General features: G+C 42.9%; 1 protein-coding gene across 8 annotated transcripts in view; it reads left to right on the forward strand.

Annotated features, from left to right (window-relative positions):
• Window positions 1-20494, forward strand: part of AGAP1 (ArfGAP with GTPase domain, ankyrin repeat and PH domain 1) — a 319948-nt gene that overhangs the window by 125961 nt on the left and 173493 nt on the right. For all 8 annotated transcript variants that reach the window (XM_061379186.1, XM_061379187.1, XM_061379188.1 and 5 more), the window contains one exon: window positions 15842-15969. In XM_061379186.1, coding sequence (XP_061235170.1) covers window positions 15842-15969 — 128 coding nt within the window. The remainder of the gene's footprint in view (window positions 1-15841; window positions 15970-20494) is intronic.

Consider the following 20494-nt stretch of genomic DNA (forward strand, 5'->3'; position numbering starts at 1 on the left):
CCTGGCCCTGACACCACGTTTCTTCCTGACACTGGTGGGCAGCGTTTCTAGACTCAGTTACTGCTCTTCAGTCTGGACATTGGGGATATTTAAGCTGTTTTGTGTTCACAAGTTCCAGATTTCAATATTTCATCATTCCATATGGGTTCTGGGCTCAAGCACACGCTAAAGTTGGGTCATGGAGAGCTTCTCCTCACCCAACACCCCAAGTCCATCTCTTTAGGGCTGCTCCATCCAGTCTGCCCCCGTCTATGTCTGTGCTGAGATTGCCCCAGTCCCTGTGCAGGACCTTGCACTTGGCCTGGTTGAACTCCATGAGGTTCGCATAGTCCCACCTCTCCAGCCTGTCCAGGCCCTTTTGGATCCCATCTCTCCCTCCAGCTTGTTGAGTGCACCACACAACTCCATGTCATTGGCAGATTTCTTCATCTCTGCACCCAGACTCAAATGCGAGTGGAGGAAAGAAGAGAAAGAAATCTTGCAATGACACGTCTGCGTCCATTTTTCTCATTCTTGGAATTAAATAATGGGATGAGGAGGTACAGCCCAGGGTGTGACGTCTAAGTGCTGTGATTTGTACAGAGATGGGTGATGTGGTGCTAGTAAAAGTTCCATGAAGGTTTCTAGCTCTGGTAAGTGTGTCATTCACTATAGAAACTGATCTCTGCAGAGCTTTCCATGTGACACTTAGATTTTAAAGGGTCTGTTTTATGGCGCTTTCTTGAAGTCTTCATTTGCACATTACTTGAAACGTGGGTGCTGGTGATGCAGAGCTGGGTGACCTCTGTTACGTCCTCTGAAGAGTACAATAAATGAAAGGCCGTCTTCATCATGAGCAAATCCTTCACTTGGTGGTAACAAGAATGTTGATGCATTTCATCAAACCGTGAAAGAATTCAGTACTGAAGGTTCAGAATTGCTCCAGTAGGTTCATATCTCTTAACACAGACTTGAAGAGAAACCCTGGGCACGAAGTGTGGTAGTTGTTTGGTGGTCAATTGGTTTTTAATGGTGATAGGCCCACGGGTGAGAGGCGCAAGCGGTCTGTTTTATAGGATCATGGAAATTGTGTGAGATAAAATGTTACGAGAATACTCGTGTGGCTTGCAAGCAATTAGGAATTGTTTTCCATTAGCACCACAGTCTGAAATGGAAACAAATTCTGGAATGGGGGAAAAAGCTTGAAAATTCCTTATTTTTTAAACCCTTTTTTTTTTCTGCAGCTGGTGGTGTAAACGTGGAGATTGTGTTGCTGGATGTGTTCCACCTCAGTCAGGATCACAAATGCAGTAGGGGTTTTATCATTGTCTCACCATATTAATGTGTCCTCTATCAAATATTAAAAGTCACTGTTGAACGTGTGTGTCAGCAATGTCTGTATTGCATCCATAGGTTAAATCCTAGTTCTGTGTGCTGATGTGACACAGGTGCTCATCTGAAGGACTATGCTGCTTCTCTCAGAGATGGAGGTTGTGTTCAGTTCAGTAAGCATATGTGGAAAATGACAGTATCTACCCTCCTTGTGATGATAAGCATAGAGTATCATTTCCAATCTATACCAATCCACCACTGCTTTTTGAGAACACAAGGTGTTTTACATACCACCTCTGGTGGTTTTTAATATGCTGAAGCATGCTTTTAATTTTGGGCTTAAGGTTTTCATTCGCTGATCTGTTCCTTGTCACTTTACAAGTCTGTGTTAGGCATTTATGTTGCTATTTGTGTTTAGTACCTTGGGGAAATATCCCTGCTGCTCAGTTGTCTTGCTTCTTGCAGAGCCTTACTCTCAGTAGCGGAATAGACGTAAGTCAGATGTTCTGTTAGCTAGGTTGAATTATGGAAATACATCCCTATATTTTGCCATGCTGCAGTTCCTGGTGGAGTTGTAAGTGAAGCTGAAAAGAGCAGTGACAATATCTGCACTTTAACAAGGGGGCTTGTCCCAAGAGCAGACCTAAGGGAAGATGCCCCCTGCCCCTTACTATAAAACTGTGAGAACACCACCAACCTGCTCAGAGCATCACCAGAGGGGGTTTGGAGCACCTGGAAACAAAACCTGTGCTCAGGGTAGAAAGCAGTCTCCTAGAACAAAGGCAGGAGGCAATAGGAAGCGTGGGGGTTGTTGATGCATTGTGCTGTGGTATTTGTAGCAATCCCTTGAGATTCCCAAGAGTAATTGTTGTATTTATTATTGCTGGTATCCAGCACACTGAAGCTATTTCATCTGAGTTGGCAAACAAAAAAGCTCTTGCCAAAATGCTGATAGTGCATTTTATATCTCTTAGTTTCTATAACTTCTGTCTGTTCCTGGGTGTGTTTGTGGTGTATTCAGTAACATTTATTAAAGAGAATAGCTTGCTTTTTCCTCTTACAAGAAAAGGGTGCTTTTTGTCTGAGCTGTCAAACATCTAAAACTGATGTAATAAACATAATCCTTTTGTAATGTTCTCTGTTGTGTAACAAACATGTTTTAAACATCAAAGTTTATTATTAGCATATATTGTTCTTCAAAAGGGATTTCTGAAATGCATTGCGAATCATTCCCTTTCAGCTAATCCGTATGCATATGCAAATCCTATTGAACCTGTTTGCTTCTCTGGGATTAGCACTTGTGTATTCAGAGGTTAAAAGGCTGAATGAATGTATGGGGGGTGGTGTGTGCAGTAAGCCAGAAGAAGTGATGGCATTAAGTCTCCTGAATTCCTATGCCAGAAAACATCCGGCACTGCTGCTGTGTTTAAAACACATGGGGTTTCCTCTTTCTCTATGGAGATCCCTTGATCTGGATTCACTTCTGAAACTGAAGTAAAATGGTTAGACGGGGCTTGGAGCAACCTGCTCTGGTGGAAGGTGTCCCTGCCCATGGCAGCGGGTTGGAACTGGATGAGCTTTAAGGTCCCTTCCAACACAAACCAAGCTGGAGTATGGTTCTATTTGAGTTGTGTATGTGCACATGGCCAAACTCTTTGCATTGTAGGATCTAGTTACTGTTTAGTGGAAAACAAAGAATACAACACAGTACTGTATTGTATGAGTCAGAGCTAAGTCTGTAGAATATAAAACTACTTTTTGAGTAGCCCGTTCATATGTATTTTAGCATTTCATTAATTTTGCCTTTCCAGAGGTGGTAATCTTCCTGTGATCCATGTGGACTTGTTTTATCAATGCATGCTCTATTTGAAGCAGTGAGCTGATGGATAGCACTGTGTGGGCTGCCTCTGTTATGAAAATTATCCTGCCATTAAATGTGGCTATTGGGCACAGGGGTCAAATATTTTTATTAAGGGATTACTAGAAAATGGAGAGACTCTTGCAAACTGGTTTTGTGTCGACTGGTTGCTCCCTGTGCACACCCTCAGTTCATTAGGAACTTGGAGAGGTTTGCGGTTAAAATTCCTGTGTTTTCTTGGCTGTTGCTTAATGCTACCAGCTGCTCTGTGTGATGGGCTCATCCTTTTCTTGCCAAAGCCTGTGCCTGAGGTACTGCAAATGTCATGTCAGTAAGCTGGTTCCCACCAGGATGAGATTTAAACACGCAGAGGCCGTATAAGGAAGGGAAGTTTTCCTTGCTCATTTGAACTGCCTAGCATCTGAGATTTGGGAGAAGTGGTTTCTTGATGGGTGCTGTTACAGTCAGCACGATTTAAGCCTTCATTTCCAGTAGAGCTTCTTCCAAGGAAGGATCTTTACCCTTATGATGGTGGGGTGAGATCGAGCAGTGCCCGGAAAAGGGAGGGTGCTGCTTGGTGTCGCTGTGGCCACGGGCATTGGACAGAGCTGACAACTCCCACACTGTTCCTGCATGGTCAGGAGTCATCCCATCACCTGGGTAAATCAGCGTGGTCCCTCGGCAGTGGATTTAAGATAACAATCAGTGTTAGTAAGCATGAAGCAGATGTGATAAAGAAATGGGAATGTGTGTTCATGTGGTGATCATACATTTGTGGATTGTTTGTGGAACACCTTTATCTTGGATTTTAAAGGGAATATCTAGGACTTGTTCTCAGTCCTTGGAGCTGCTGCTGTCAGCCAGGCTTTGCAGGGTTGGTAGCAACTACAGGGAAAGTAATACCTTGCTCAGAGTGAGTGCTGGTTCATCACCTGCAGAAGAGTAGTTATTAGAAAGCTGGTATAAGACTAAAAAGCAAATAGTTTTGTTAATGTATGAATGCATATTCCTTTTGGGTTCAGTATGGTAAACCCCAAGACTTCTCAGGATACAAGATGCTGCGTGTTACATATTGTTCGTCACACAACAGTTAGACCCGAGTGCCTCTCTGCTAAAGAGGGATAGGGAAGAGAAGTGGGAGGCAAGCAAGCTTGTTACTGCATGCATACAAGATACAAGCTGTTAGGTACCTTCTGGAGTGTCTTTCAAAGCGCCCTTTGCAAAGGCTGAGGATGCTTTTCAGAGTCACCAGAATGGTTTTAATGTAGAGCTTGAAGGAAAGTAAACCTTTCCCTGTATGCACTTAATGAAGGAACATTATTGGCAGATGCTGATGCAAGACTTTTTTCCATAGAAAATTGGATTTTGTGCATAAAACTCATTAACGTTAGTAAAGGCAGGCCATTGAGTTGTTCAAGTTATGTGTGCAGACTCCAAGAGATGTAGTGTGCTAGAGGCACTTCTGCTGGAGATATTGGTGTGTAGAAAGTGATGAGGAGTAAATCAGCTTCAGTTTAGCATAGATACAGTTGACTTGCTCTCATCATTTATGCCTCTTCTGATGGCCAATGCAGTTGCTTGTGTCTTAGGCATCATAATTTACAGTCTTGAAGAAAGGTAGGTTTAGATTTAAGTTGTGCAATAGTGTAACTAATGAGAAATGTAGGAGATTTATAGCGTTTGATGATAGATTGGATAAGTATCTCAACATTAATTGAAATCTGAGGACTCCCTCCTGTCTTCTAGTTTTAAAAAATAAAATCTTTTTGGACAAGCAAAACTATTTGTATTTTGGAAGCACTTTGCATGTTTATAGAAGACATGGTCGGAATGGGAAGGTGGGAAGCTGGTAGCTTTATCTGTAATTTGTCAGTGCTTGTGTAACTAACCAGTGTGTATCTGCTGCTCACCTGCAGGAACTGATTCATTTTATCTTGAACAGCATCACTTAGCTACTTATTTTACAAGCTGTGTGACTTCAGGTGTCTTCATATAATCCCAGACTGGTCTGTGTTGGAAGGGACCTTAAAGCTCACCCAGTTCCAAGCCCTTGCCATGCTCAGAGACACCTTTCACTAGAGCAGGTTGCCGCTCTTCCGCTAGGATTGTGCATTTTGATCCCAGTTCAGTACAGAAACTTGGCAGCAGGCAGCAGTTTCTGCTTGTCTTCCACTTTTTTTCCCTATCCCTGTTTAGGAGAGAGACATTCAGGCCTAACTTTTGTGTGACAAATTATCTGGATAAATACTTTACATTCATCTCTCCATTAATAACACCATGGAACTGGTAGTCTCTAAAGCGATGGCACAGCTTTCTTCTGCACTGTCATTCTGTAAAAGCTCCATTCTGGCTGAAGCTTAGTCTTGTGAAAATGTCTAAATTTCCCCATTAAGTGCTTAAAAAGTAATAAAACTCAAGCCATTAGCCTTCACTCCTCAGATCTGTATCAAGAGAAATATTCCTCAGTGCAATAAATCTGATCAAGTGTTCGACATTTATATCATTCGAATTCATTCTCTGGAAATGGACCTTTGAAGGTAAATTGCATTAAGTAGGGCAGTTTAAATATTTAATACAATCTTATTGTAACTGTTAGCAAATGATTAAAGTGCAAAGGGGGGCTTATATGTTTTGTGAGATTGATGTTAAATGCTCTATGATGCTTCTGCTCTGGTGGGAAACTGCTTTTATGACAGTTGAATGTGCAGACGAGCCACAAAAAACAAAACAAATACAGAATTTAGCCTTTAGTAATCGAGTAGATGACTTTTTATTGCTATTGGATTTGTGGAGAGTGTTTTTGGAGCAGGATTTATTCCACCTGTGAGTGAAGCAGCAGTCTTGGTTACAATAAGCTTTTTCTAATGGAAATGATTGTGGACAAGGAACTCCTCAGCTGCGGTGGCCTATTTAATCTTATTTAGCTCCCTGGTGGTTTGTTTTGAGGAAGGTTCTGAAGGACAAGAGCATTGCTGTACTTCTTGATGTTGGTGGTGAGCATCTAGAACTTACACTCTTTTAGAAGCAATGATGTGTTTGTGCATCTTTTGGATGTTGGTGTGGTATTACTGTTGGGTTTGCTTTGCAAAATGTTTATGTTCTTCCATATAGGTCACACAAGGTTCCTTCCAACTCTAACCATTCTGTGATTTACTGATATACTTACTTACCTAATCTGGGGAGACACTGATTTGCATCACTGAGTTGGGAGTGAGTGATACACAGTGTTAGTCATACTTACCTGTGGCATTGATTCAAGATATTTAATACTGATTCTTATTTCTAACCATTTTTGTGCCTGGTAAGACAGGAAAAGTTGCTGTTTCTGAAGAGCTACAGCTGAAATACGTATTTCAGTGAAAGCATCACAAAAAAACAAAGGTACCAGGAAGGTGTGGTTTTAAATTGATTTTAAGGAGAATCGTATCAAGTCTTGTAGACACACTAACACCGCATTTAGCAGATTGTAGCTGAACTCGATTATTAACGGTGGTGGACATGAAAAGGTATTTTTCAGTATAAAATGTGTGTGTTTGCACATGCATTTCCTAATTACTTGTATTATGAAATAGCCAAATAGTTCTTGGAAACTATCTGCATCTGAGGAGCTGTAAAATTGTTTTAGTAGGGTGAGATAATGGTGTGCTTTAGCAATAAGATGCAACTTTAATACTTTTGAGAATCCTGTGTAATCACACAATAAAACTACTGACTTCTTTGTAATGTGGGTTATGTTGGCAATTATTTTCATTCCATTAATGAGTACTACATGAGTAGCCTTGACTTTGTTCCACCCTGAAGGTAACTGTTTATTATAGTCAGAATTTAAATCCCTCAAATAATAGGAGCAATCACACAATAGCTTCATATCCAGCAAATTAACAGCCCTACAAGGTAATGGAGACGTAAATGAAGACAAATCTGTTTTAATATAATGAGATAAAGGGAATTCAGGTAAGAATTGGCTCCCGTATTGTAATTTGTCTTCCTATTTTGGGAGCAACTTTGAAGCTTTCACTGGATTAATCTTAAATAAGCTTTTGTCTAAATTACAGCTTTATAGTAAAACATATACCGCAAGGAAGACAACGAGTTAATCAGACAAGGCAGGCTTTTCTGTCATTGTATTGTAGTCATTCAAAGCTAGACAAGGACTTTGCTTCATGTTAACACACTTGCTTGTAACAACAAACATCAATATTAATACTTAAAAATTCAGTTTGTTTGCCTGATTTTACCTGTGTAGTGTAGGAAGCTACTTGTCTTTCCATGGTGTGAAATCGTGGTGGAGATGCCTTTGTTCTTAGCCAGCTATTTTAATAGCATGTTACCTTTTGACTTGCTAGCTGAATCATAGGATGCCAGACTGGTTTGGGTTGAAAGGGACCTTACAGCTTATCCAGTTCCAAGCCCCTTCCATCGGCAGGGTCACCTTCCACTAGAGCAGGTTTGCTTTGGCATTGGCATTGTTTAATACCATGTCTCCTGTAGTTTGTCTTTTCCTGAAATACCTGTTTTCATTTGTTGAGTCTTTTGAGCCTGCAAAATCAGTAAGTTTTACATAGCAGAAATAGTGATAGCACTTAAAATGTATACAGTGGTTTAAACATCTCTGTGCTCGCCATGTTCTCACTAAGGCAGAGGCATGTCCCGTCTGAAGTACCTTGCTTCACCACAAGGCTGTGTTGAGCTGCTTTCCTTCTATATCGTGCATAGGTGCATGGGAAGTACAGGGAAACAACAGGGAAGTGAAAGCTCTCTGGTTTGTATGGCTACCCATCACTTCAAAGTCAAGTGTGTTTTAGTCAAGTAGTAGTATCACAGGTATCACGCATGTATATAATCAGACTGTTTTAGGAAGCAAAGGTTTGTAAACCAAGCACTTTGTACTGTAAAACTTCCTAATGCTTTTGGTGCTTTGCACTGTAGAAACGTACTGTTTTGGTCAGATAGTTTGACTCTTGCTCACCTCCTTTTCTTACCCTTGTTGGTCATGCATAAGTGAAATGGAAGTTAGTTAATAAGAGTGTTAAGTGGATTTGTGTTTGGTGCAGAATGACAACTCATCTCTACACGTGTGGCTTTACAGCACACTGTACAATGAAGAATAGCTTGAGAAGCTTTTGGCTGAATGTTATCATACTAGCTGATAGTTAGAGTACAGCATAAACCAGGTCACTGGGAAAACCTGGGTTAAAAACATCTTCACCTGGTTTTCCTGCTAGAAGTGGTATCTCATGCAACTACAGTCTCCATTGTGTGCTGGTTTCATGCATCTGCTTGCCTCAGTTTTGTATAAGAGGTGCTTGCACCCAAGAACACGCTGTTAAACTGACTGCTAATAATGTTACATAGAATGCCTTCATCATTGTTGGCAAGAACTAAAACAGAAAAGAGTTCTGAGGATGAAACTTAGGGTTCTTTTGACATATGATGCGGATGTCCTTTGGCAGAAATGTCACCTTTATGAGGACAGGAAAATCTATTGGCAAGACACACAGGACACATGAAATACCAACTGGTTTCCCCCCAGCCAGAAAGGAGACAAGAAATTCCCCCGTTCAAGCCCAGGTACTAGAGGTGTCCGGCACTCATTTCTGTGTTATAGCACATTATGCCAGGCTGCCCTTGAAACAGAGAAGTATGAAAGTTGCCTTAAAAATGGATTGAATTCAAAATAACAAGCACAATGGCCTTCATAACGGGTGCTTACATTAATGTTTCCCATTCAGAAGCAGTTGTGGTTAGTGCTTGCTCTTGCAGTTATTACTGCTTCACCTCTAATATGTAATTGTGGAATAAATTGATTTTTACTGAACACTTATTGTAAACATGGAATATGAAGCATAAACCTGCGCATTGTTCAAACCAGCTTGCAGAGACCCTTCAGCCCGCTGCATGTGCAGGGGGTTGTGCCTGGGTAGCGGCAGGGGGTTGGAACTGGCTGATCATTAAGGTACCTTCCAACCCAAACCAGTCTGAGATTCTAACAAGGATGGGGAGGAAGCAAGAGATGAGCATGTCAGCTCCAAATGGGACACAAGCAGCTCAGGGTCAAGCTGGATGGTGGAGTTCTTGGTTGTCCGCATGTTTGGTGTCTGAAAATAGAGGGTGACGAATGTGAAGTTTCTGAAGCTGTTTCCCTTCCTTGCAATCTAAAGCACAAAGCCAGTTGTTTTTACCTTGTCCTTGTGCAAAACTCCCTTTTCATAATTATCATTTAAGCAGAGAATCCAGTTTCTCAAGTAAGCCTCATGATGAAATGTAAATATTCCCAGACTTAAAAGTACCACTGTGGCCTTTGACTTTACAGTGAGAGCACGCGCTTGTCAAAGATGCAGTACAGTGCATATATTTATTGCTTAGCCTTCCTTATAAATCACCATCTTATCGAGCATCTGGTTTAGCACCAGTTGCAGTAAGGTTATTATTCTATGCATTTGGTAGGCAGAAATCTCTTGAAGGCCTGTAAGTGCATCAGATCAGTAACCATCATGAGTGTTACACCAACACACAAGTTTGCAAGAAGAGTTAAAGTTTGTCATAGGGTTTCAAAGAGCCAGCTTTCGTTTTCAGAAATCTGGCCCTTCAGTTTAGCAAGAACATTGGGGTTTAATGGTGCTCATTCTCCACCTTTCACAGATCGCTCATGTGAATCGAACATTTGAATCTGAGATGTTGTTTGATGTTGTTTGTCATTCAGAGTGATTTCTGTGTATGAGGGAGTGTTGCATAAGATGAAAGTTAATCTTTCTGTAAACTTCCAGTTGTTTTGGAGGGCTTTGTGGGTTTGGGCTTTTTTCCCCTTTCTGCCACTGGTTATAATAGGTATTCATGAGTGTTTACCCCTTCTGTTGTTTTTCAGTCAGCCATGAGCATTCTGACTTTAGCGGAAAGCTATTTTCTGCCTGTCAATAAATGGAAGCAAACATACTGCATGATTCTTGCCTTCCCATCTCTTGCACAGAGTGGCAGGTTTTCACTGAGGCCAGTGTTTACTCGCTGTGTTGGACACACAGTGGAGATGAATGGTCCTTATACATGTTTTCATGAGAAACCAATTTTGGTTTAAATTGGTTGTAATTCAAGACAACTGTTTGCATCTCCTAAATACTCTTGTACCGGTGATAACTGAGAAGAGAAATACTGCCAGATGTTACAGGTATTATATTCCTGGAGTCTTCCCTTTTATTATTTCAAGTGTTCCTTGCTTAAAGGAACAACCACATAAAGGGCACAGTGGTAACTCTATTCACTGCCTTTTGGGAAAGAGAGCAGTGATCAGACTGTTGATACCTCTGGATGTTTTCCAGAACCCATGTTAAAACTGAGGAGAGGTCAGGTCTGGGCTGAAGGAGGTTTCCCTAAATGCATCTATTGTGCGATGCGGAGGTACTTTTGTACGTTCAGTTTCAAGAGGTGAGGTGCGTTGCTAGGTGAGACAGCCTTACCTTGTGTCTTGAACTTCTTGTAAGGAGTCTTTTCCCCTCGGTTCTCTGCCTTTCTTGTCCTTATACTTGAATGAAGCTGTGCTAATGAGATTTGAGAGACCCGGCTGCCCCCGCCAAAGCAGCCTCACACGGCACAAGAAGTTGACATGTGAACAGCCCTTTGAACCAGAGAAAGACAACTCTGTCAGAGCAGTTACTCTGGCAACAGGATTTCTAATGGTGATTAGCTCCGAAACAGAGCACAAAGAGGAGTCGCTTCATTATGGAGGCACAGCTCTGGGTTTCGGGGAGAGGAGGTGACCTGCTGTTCCTCCCAGGAGTGAATTCAGGCTTCTCCTTGTCAGCCCCATGCAGCTGATCACCGGACAGGAGAGCTGTGTTAGGCAAAACTTAGCATCCAGGTATTTTTTCCCCATGTGCCAGTGGGAATGGTGGTGGTTTGCATGCGGATCTGCTGAGCTGGGGTGTGGGAACATGGCTTTACAGCTCAGAGACCGTGAGCCCGGGTAGGTCCTTCCAATAGGCAATCTGGGGAGAAGTTAGCAGGAGCTGCTTAGGAATGAGTGGTTTGACTAACAAAAAGTAGCATTGGAGATGAAAGTGGCAGGGGGTGGGAAGGTTAATTCTGTTTTGGTGAGCTAGGTCAGGCATGGAAGAAGAGGCATTCAAGTCAAGAGCTTTCTCTCCAAACTTGGACTTTTTATCCATCTTGCACACCAAGAATTTCACATGGGATTAACAAGGCCTTAAAGCAAAACGTAACTTGTACTCATCCTGCCTTGTGAAATCAAGTTGAAATGGATAAGAAGCAAGCATCAGTTTTCCCCAAAGTCCAAATACTTGCTAAATGCTGGCTCTAAATATCCTTGGTATATCCCTATTTATTTGCAGAAGAGTTTTTGACTTTGCAAATAAACTTTGATCGGCTTTTTGTACTGCAGATAGATGGCTTAATATAAAAATCTCAGTATCTGATAGCTTAATCGTGTATATAAAAGTAGAGAGAATGCCATTGATCTTGAAAAACAGTTGAAATGCTTGTCACTATCTTGATTATTTTTGCTGTCTGCCCCTGACTAAGCCAGTATTCATCTGTTTCAGAAACCTATCTTAGCAAGTATGCTTATATTAAACTCAGAAGCACTGAATCATCTTAGGGACGAGATGGAACCTGAAAGCTTTGGGCAGAAATATTCCTGCTTTCCTGCGTTCTCTGCTCCCTTTGTAGCCTAACGTTTGTTTTAATTCTGGAGCTTCCTCTGGCCTCACATTTCAATTACAGGCGCTTCAGTATTAATCTGACAGTTCTGACTCTTGAATAGCCTTTAGTTGGTTAATGAAGTACAATAGTTGGCTTTCATTAACAGCACGAAGATGTTTAGGTACGGCCACAGCTTGCGTCAGGCGCTCCTGAAGAGCTCTGTTTATTGCTGTATGTTTTTCAGCAGTGGTGGTACTGGCCAGAGGTTGTGCTTTTGAATATGTTTGTATGTACACAACAAAGCTGCTCCTAAATGCAGCGTAAACTTGGAGAGAATTGTAGCTCTGGAAATAAAATGTGTTGGTTTAAGGGTTTTTCCTACCACTGCTAAGCAGCTGATGAGTGATCACTTTTCTGTTACAAAGAAGTAATAATAGAGATGGGTTTGGGCTGAACAACGAATGCATCGTGTCTGTTATCTGCGTCTGGTGTTCATTCTTACAATGATGGTGTGTTTCTCTCTTGCTATACAAGCATTTAGCTGTGGGGGTTTTCCTCCCAAACTCCCATGTCCGAAGGTGCCAGCAGGTTTGTGGGGTTTTTTCATTGTGAGTTTGGGGAATTTCAGGGTATTCTTTGTGGAACGGAAGATGCGGAAATGGTTTGTGGTTGCTCCAACACTGGCTATGTTCAAGGCCAGGTTGAATACAGGAGCTTGGAACAACCTGCTCTCGTGGAAGGCGTCCCTGCCTATGGCAGGGGACTGGAACTGGATGAGCTTTAAGGTCCCTTCCAACACAAATCAATCTGGGATACCCCACACTATAGGGCATCATGCTCAGCATGTAAAGCTGGGGGAAGGAGAAAAGGGGGACATGTGGAGTGATGGTGCTTGTCTTCCCAAGTCTCCATTATCCATGATGGAGCCCTGCTGTCCTGGCTGAACGCCTTCCTAGCTATAGGAAGTTCTGAAGGAATACCTTGTTTGCTTTGCTTGTGTCTTCAGCTTTTGCTTTCCCCATTAAACTGTCTTTATCTCAACCAGGAATTTTCTTTTACTGTTCTGATTCTCTCCTCATCCCCACCAGGGGGGAGGAAGCAAGTAGCTGGGTGGTGCTTAGTTGCTGGCAGGGGTTAAACCACAACAGTGCTGAACCCCCTTTTGTTGGCTTCTGATGGGCAAGATTTAGGTTTCATCTGCTCTCAAGGTAGCTTTAGAAAGGACACAGTAGGTCTTTTGACAGGCCAGTGGTTGTCCCAGAGATGATCAGTCACATCTTTCATATGTCGCAAACTTTGAGGGGTCAGGGTCCTACTTGCGAAGCTTGTACCCCCATCATATCCAAGGGCAAGTAGCCCTGAGTGCTTGAATATTGAATACGGTCTAATTATGGAGTGACAGCTACAGGACCACAATGAAAGAAGCAAAAACTGTTTGGTGACTCAGAGCAGAGCAGGTTCCCTAATGAAGAAAGGGGAGACATGGAAGGAACCGTGCTCAGGAGGGATGTTACTGAAATGGAGGGGGAATTGGGAAGGTTTGACAGCTCAGAAGGGGGTTGCCATTAAGGGGACAAGTCATTTTTCTAACAGAAGGAATGGGCTGTTCTAGAACTCACAACACAACTTTAGGGAACATTAGAGCTTAGGCTGCTATTTGACCTGTTTTACAGTGCACAAGGTAAGTTACCCTTTGTGCTGCTCTGTGTAAGGTTTCGTTCCCAGCCGCTTTGTGAGGAAGAGTAATCCACACATCAGTAATTGCTAATTCTAGAGTCATTCACAGTTCTAGAGTAACAACTTGTACTCTTCTTTTTGCCTTTGAAAATGTATTTATCCTCTTCGTGTCTGCTTTTGTAGTACTCGGCCAGCGTTGGCTTTGTGTGTTTGAGTAGGTGAGCTCAGCCTGGCTTAGGCTGTATTTTCCTTGTGCTTTCCTCGTTCGGCAAGACTGCATTATATATGTTAATGTGCTGCTCCAAACACACCTGTATTCAGATGGTAGCAAAGAGGTAAATATTTCCCTTGACTAATTACCTCTCCCATGAGAGAGTGGATGCTTTTGCTGGGAAGGTGGTTTTTATTCACGTGTGGGTTTTAATTCAGTTTTGGTCTTAATTTAGGTCTTTACCATGTACGATGAAGACAAATCCATGTGCATATATTAAAAGCTGACCTTCGGTTTGCTCTCTGCATCCACTAATGTGTTTTAAAATAGTTGAATACATGGTTTCCAGGCTCCAGATCAATAAACCAATGGGTCTGAAATGACGGAGTGCCACGATATTCCTCTGTAATTTAAACATGATTAGCTGTTGAAAGTTATGATCAATATGCCAGGGAGAGATAAATTAATTGATATCATCCTTTCAGGATGATAAGAGGCCTATTGGAGGTGGGATGTAACTAATGAAGCTGCTTCTTCATATATAGGAGCCATTTTTTATACGATGTGTTCTCACTAAATCATGGTTGTGCCATCATTCATTTACATGAAAAACATAACCCACAGATCAGTTTATTATTAGAATTGCATTCATTTGAGAAGAAATTGTGCGCTTCTGCTGCTACCCAAGATCTCTGCCTGTGTTACAGTGTATTGGGGAAAATAATGGTGGCGTTTACATAAATACCTTCCTGTATTTTCTGAACCAGACAGATTGAATGCTGTTAGTTTCATTACAAGCAGCTTCTGTGTGGCTTTTTAAGTAGATGCCAATAACTGGTGCTGTTATGCCTCCCTGGCTGGGTTTGGTAGAGGCGGTGCAAGTGACTGCAGACTCCTTTGCACCAGTTGCATAAAGTGCTTCACTTCATGGAGATGACTGCATGCAGTGAAGCTGAATTTAGTTTCTTTCCATAAGGAAATGGGATGGGATGGGATAGGGTGGGTGGCACCACTAATCAAGGTATTCTGTGCCAGGAAACTTTTATCAGTTTTATTATTCCAGTTAGTGTTTGTTTCCTAAAATCATAGTATCCTAGAATGGTTTCGGTTGGAAGGGACCTTAAATGCTTTAAGTTTGTGGTTTCCAAAACTGATTGTCCTGAACCAGTATCCAGTAATGAAGGGAAGTTCACCTTGTTTTCCTAAGCAGCAGCAGAGAATGCTCTCCTTGTAAACTAAACCAGCTTGGATTAGGAGTGAAGCTTTCCTAATGGACAGCTTTCCTCCTGTGATGCAGGACACCTTTCAGGATTGTACTAGTAAATGGCAGCGAGACACACTTGAGCCTGGTTGTTGTTCATCTTTATGTTCTATCTGCAAGGAGGACATCCCAAAGAAGAATGAAAAACGCATGCATATAAGCTTTGTTAGCATGGTGTTAAAGCATGTATTGGGCTTGTTACAGCATTCCTAGCATTGCTTTTTGTAACTCCTGCCTCTTCCCCTTCTGCTGGGGTGTTACTGGTTCTCTGGTGCTCACCTGGTGGAGTGAGAGTTGTGGAACAATTTCATCCATGTGGAGAACGGAACTGGAGTCTCACATGGAACATACTGTGGAAAATCGGCATCTGCCATCATAATTGGACGTTTCATAGGATCCCAGACTGGTTTGGGCTGGAAGGGACCTTAAAGCTCATCCAGTTCCAATCCCTGCCACAGGCAGGGACACCTTCCACTAGAGCAGGTTGCTCCAAGCCCCTGTGTCCAACCTGGCCTTGAACACTGCCAGGGATGGGGCAGCCACAGCTTCTCTGGGCACCCTGTGCCAGCGCCTCAGCACCCTCACAGGGAAGAGCTTCTGCCTAAGAGCTCATCTCAATCTCCCCTGTTCTGGCAGGTTAAAGCCATTCCCCTTGTCCTGTCCCTACAGGCCCTTGTCCAAAGCCCCTCTCCAGGTTTCTTGTCATACCATTAGGCACTGAAGGTGCTGTAAATTCTCCTAGATGCCTTGGAGCAGGCTTTGGCAATGGAAGACCCTATTTTGTGTGTTGTGTGTTCTGTATTCTTATGCCACACTGTATTTCCCAGTGTATACTATAGCTTACCTGCTTGTATGCTCTGTTTTTCTTCAGTTGCTCAGAAGATCGTTGCAACAAGGAAGAAACAGCAGCTCTCAATTGGACCCTGCAAATCTCTGCCAAACTCTCCAAGCCACTCATCCGTGTGTTCTGCCCAGGTTTCTGCTGTACATATCAGCCAGGTACAGACTATAATGAATGCTTGCTTGACAAAGTAATAGAGATTGCTTTTCATCTCCTGTATTAATGCCAGGGCACTTTCTGCCGCTTGATAAGAAGCTGGCATTTTTTGGAAGAGGTATCAGTGATCTGTAGTCTGAAGCAATATTAGGTTTTATTTAATTGGCTTAACTTTGTTTCAGGAAACTGCTACAGTAAAATAGTTTGGCTTTAAAGCCATCTTTGATCATACGCACTGATTTATGCCCAGCAGCCTGCTGCTCTGAGTAGACCAATTGTTACTATAGCAGGATTTGCTGTGCTGGGTTTTACAATTACCTCACTATGGTTTTGGTTCCTTTTCTCATTCAGTTGTGTGCTAAGTGCTAATAGCTGGTGTATCTCAGTGGTTAGCATGCTAGAACTGCACATTTGTGAGCGCTGTGCGCAGTTGTAATTGCCTGTCTCTTTGTCATGTCATGCTCAATTGAAATGATTCCCCTTTAATGACATAGCAATATATATCTTGTATGCACTATGTGTGAAAACAAAATGCTACCATAATGTATGGCAGGAAAGTCTGATGGCCTTGATGGTGTTTTTGGAGACATAAGGTTAATATGGCACTTTTCTAACTCGCAGAGTTGTTACCCACATGCATTAATACACCCTCTGGATTTCCCTTGTGGTACCCTTCCTCACTGTCTTTATTTCCCAGTGTCAAGTGCTAATCTCTGTGTGCACTCACAGTTAGGATGTGTATAAGCTCTGTCATTCAGCTCCAAGACCTTTGCAGCCAGGCAGATTGTGTTCCTGCTGTGCTCTCTCATTCAGCAGATGGTTGTATAGGGCCGTCACTGTGAGCCTTACAGGCTGTGGCCTGCATTCCTCATTGCCACTAGAGCAGGCTAAAATCTGTGATGCCCACCAGCTCTCCTAGCATGTTTGTCAGTCTGAACCCCAGAATATGCCAATGTCTTCTAAAGTTACATTGCAGCCTCGAGCCACCTGTGTGAGGTTTGGTTTTATCTGTGGACCTTTCTCCCACCACTGGGTTAACTCTAAAGATGCAGATGCCAGTTTGATCTTAGTCCTTTGCTGTGAGATGTTCTGCCTTGAGCTGAGCATGGATACCTTAGACTGACTCTCCCTTCTGCTGATCACACCACAAGGAAATGCTGAAGTTAAGCTCCCCTGTTTCTGAGGTGCATGACTCTTCTGAAGAACTCCCATCACCTTCTGGGGAAGCACAAGTTCCTCGTATGGAAGATGTTCTCCCATTTCTTGTCATATCTGACATTTCCTCAGCCACTGTATCTGATCAGTTCATTGCCACAGGCACTTGGAACTAACCATCTGTGTGGAATGTTTTTCCTCCAAACAGCTTCCTCCAGTCAGTGGTGTGTGTTCACACTTTCAGAACGAGAGGAATTACGCTGCGGATAGGGGCTGAGACCCATCCTCTTCAGTGGCGAAAGAGGAAACGTGCTGTCACAGACATGTGGAGAGCAAATGGCACTATTTCCAGTATGGACCTTACTCGTGGATCGAAGGACAACCTGGTTTACTCAGCCAGCAGGCCGAGACCACAGATAAAACAAGCAGGATGACAATAGTTTTTCAAGTCTTTAGTCTAAAGAGGATAGATGATGCTTTGTGCAATCCAGTCTTAGCCAGCTGCTAAGCTGTTATGTTCTGCCTTGCCTTAAAGCAGTTATGGTCACCCTTCTTGTTAATGAAGCTTGTTTGCTGCAGAACATCAAATATCTAGGTTCTTACCAGCCTCCTACCCAAGGTTAGTTTGGAATCCAAATTCTAGATAAGCAGTTTATAAAGCAGACTTCTTGCCAGTGCTAAGGACTGTCTGGGAGAATCAAGACAAGGCAGCTTTTGTGGTAAGGATCCCTACAATCTGTTTCAATAAAAATGAAATTGTATTCTTTACTGCCTTTACCACTTGGCATAATTCTCTAATGGGACAACTGCAATCCCAGTCAGAGCTTGTCTTGTCTTCTGAGACTGATGTCATGCCTAAAAGTACAGGCCATAAATCTTTTTCATGTCTTACTGCCTTTGTGCTGCACTTAAAGGCAGTATGACCTTATTTAAGGAAAGGAAGCTGAATCCTTATGCTAGACTTAAAAGCACTTTGCAACTGCAATTCCAAGTTTCAGGTGATCTGGGGGAAGATTTGCCATCTCTGATCTTGGCTGGAAGACTGGCTGCTGTCTTGCCCTTTAGAGCATCTCTTTTGACGTAATGATGTTTCACTGAAGATTTCCTTCATGAATCAAAAATGTTATCATTCCTGTGCCCTGCCACTTGCATTCGCCACAGGAGCGAAGGCTTTTGGAAGTAGTGATTACACAGATCACTTCACATAAAGAGACATTTTGTTCCTTCTCTTGTTGGATCATCCTGATGATCTAACTCCTGCAAGCTCTCCAGATGGGCTATGCAGTCAAAAGTGCAGGTTTTAGAGACAAAAAAGAGAAACAGAAAAGAGATGTCACCTTCCCCACACTGCCCTTTGCATACCCTGGGGCACATTCTAAGGCTTAATACCCAGAAGGGCTTTTCTACCCCATAGTTTCCAGTTTTCAAATGGTGAAAGACGTGTTTGTGTGTCTGGATGCGTATCTGTGCTCACGTCTGATCGTCCAAGGTGGTGAATACCCAGGTACCGTCCCCTTACAGAAGATGCTCTGAGACACGTCAACGCTCATGTATTCTGTTTCCAGAGACCTCTCTCACAGAATGAGATGCTTCCTATTCCAGTGGCAAAATTCACTTGTGTTTGCAGTTGGTGCTGCTTCTGTTTTCCTTCTCTTGACTTTATAGTGCCTGTATGTCAGTCAGGGTGAGGGTTTGACTTAGAACCCTTTCGTAGCCAGAGCCAGTAGCCCTTGGTGCAAGTATGTCATATACATATGTTGGCTTTTAAGGCAGCACAGAATGCATGCAAACAATTTTACTCTCAAATCCAAGGTTATTATTCATGGTTCATGATGGACAGAACTATTGTATACTGTGCCAACAAGAAGGATGGTGCAATATTGCTTATATTCCGCTAGGAAACAATTCATCTGGCTGATGCATTGGGAAGTACTTGAGTTAACAGCTCACGTTCCCATTTTAATGAACTCTTCAAGAGATAGACTGAGCTGTTTTGAGAGGGAGCAGTGTTTTTAAGTCTATTAAAAGCCTCTTATCGGATGCATGGCATTTTGTGTCTATTTTGGTCTTTCTACTTTTAAGATCCACAAAAAATGATGAACACCAGGGCTATATAGACCAGCCCTCTCTGTATCTAGTGTCCTCCCCATCACTATCCCACCTTTGATTGCCCCTACCACCAGCCCCTTGCTGATCTTCCTAGGCATGATATGCTTGTAGACCACACAAAACCTTTCAAAATAGCATGTGAGTTACCCATACATGACAAAACCACATAGGAATTCCTTTTCCCTAAAGTCATTCCTGTAATGGAGTTGCTTGTCTTTTCTACCTGATGTAGCAGGAAGACATTGTTGTGAAGTTAGAAGAATAGTGCCAATATCCAGCAGTTCCAAAATGCTCTTTTCCATGCCCAGACCCTGAAAGTGGAGATCACGTTGCTCCAGAACCATAAAGCAGCTTAAGTAGGCACTGTTGTCGGTCCTTGGTACATTCCACCTGTGCTCAATGTGAATCAGAAGTCTGGGTGAAGTAACCTTGTACTGGGTAACCTGGAGCTGTGCCTATTTACATTGCAGTAAAACATCTGCAAACCCCATGGCACGACACCTGTAGTTGATGTTTGTTTGAAGGACTTCAGCCTCTCCTCAGATGAATTGATGATAGAGCAGCTCCCACATGGAGCCAGGCTGAGAACACTGGGGCTGTTCAGGCTGGAGAAGAGAAGCTGTGTGGAGACCTCAGAGCAGCTTCCAGTGTCTGAAGGGGGCTACAAGGATGCTGGGGAGGTACTCTTCATCAGGGACTGCAGCGATAGGACAAGGGGTGATGGGTTCACACTGAAACAGAGGAAGTTCAGGTTGGAGATAATGCAGAAGCTCTTCCCTGTGAGGGTGCTGAGGTGCTGGCCCAGGGTGCCCAGAGAAGCTGTGGCTGCCCCATCCCTGGCAGTGTTCAAGGCCAGGTTGGACACAGGGGCTTGGAGCAACCTGCTCTAGTGGAAGGTGTCCCTGCCTGTGGCAGGGGTTGGAACTGGATGAGCTTTAAGGTCCCTTCCGACCCATACCAGTCTGGGATTCTATTCTCTGACGTGGAGATTCCAGCTGGGAGTCCCCAGCTGTGTGAGCTTACTGGTGGACTATGGTTTTGAAGGTGAAAATGAAATGATTGTCTACCACTGACTTTTAGTTCCTTGAAAGCTGTAGTCTGTATTTTCACACTTAGTATCTTTCCTGGAACTCAGCTCTTTGTTCTTCTGCTATAAGAAGGGATTGAAGTGGCACCATGTTTCCGTGTCTGCCTATACCAGGTGTATTTCACCATGACAGAGAGGGATCTTAGTCACCACACTGAGTAGTGAGTGCTGCTGTG

The sequence above is a fragment of the Neopsephotus bourkii genome, unplaced genomic scaffold (genome assembly GCF_033783945.1).
Source record: "Neopsephotus bourkii isolate Nb327-2 ecotype Australia unplaced genomic scaffold, CSIRO-AGI_Nbou_v1 NB_1768, whole genome shotgun sequence".
In the NCBI taxonomy this organism is placed as follows: Eukaryota; Metazoa; Chordata; class Aves; order Psittaciformes; family Psittacidae; genus Neopsephotus; species Neopsephotus bourkii.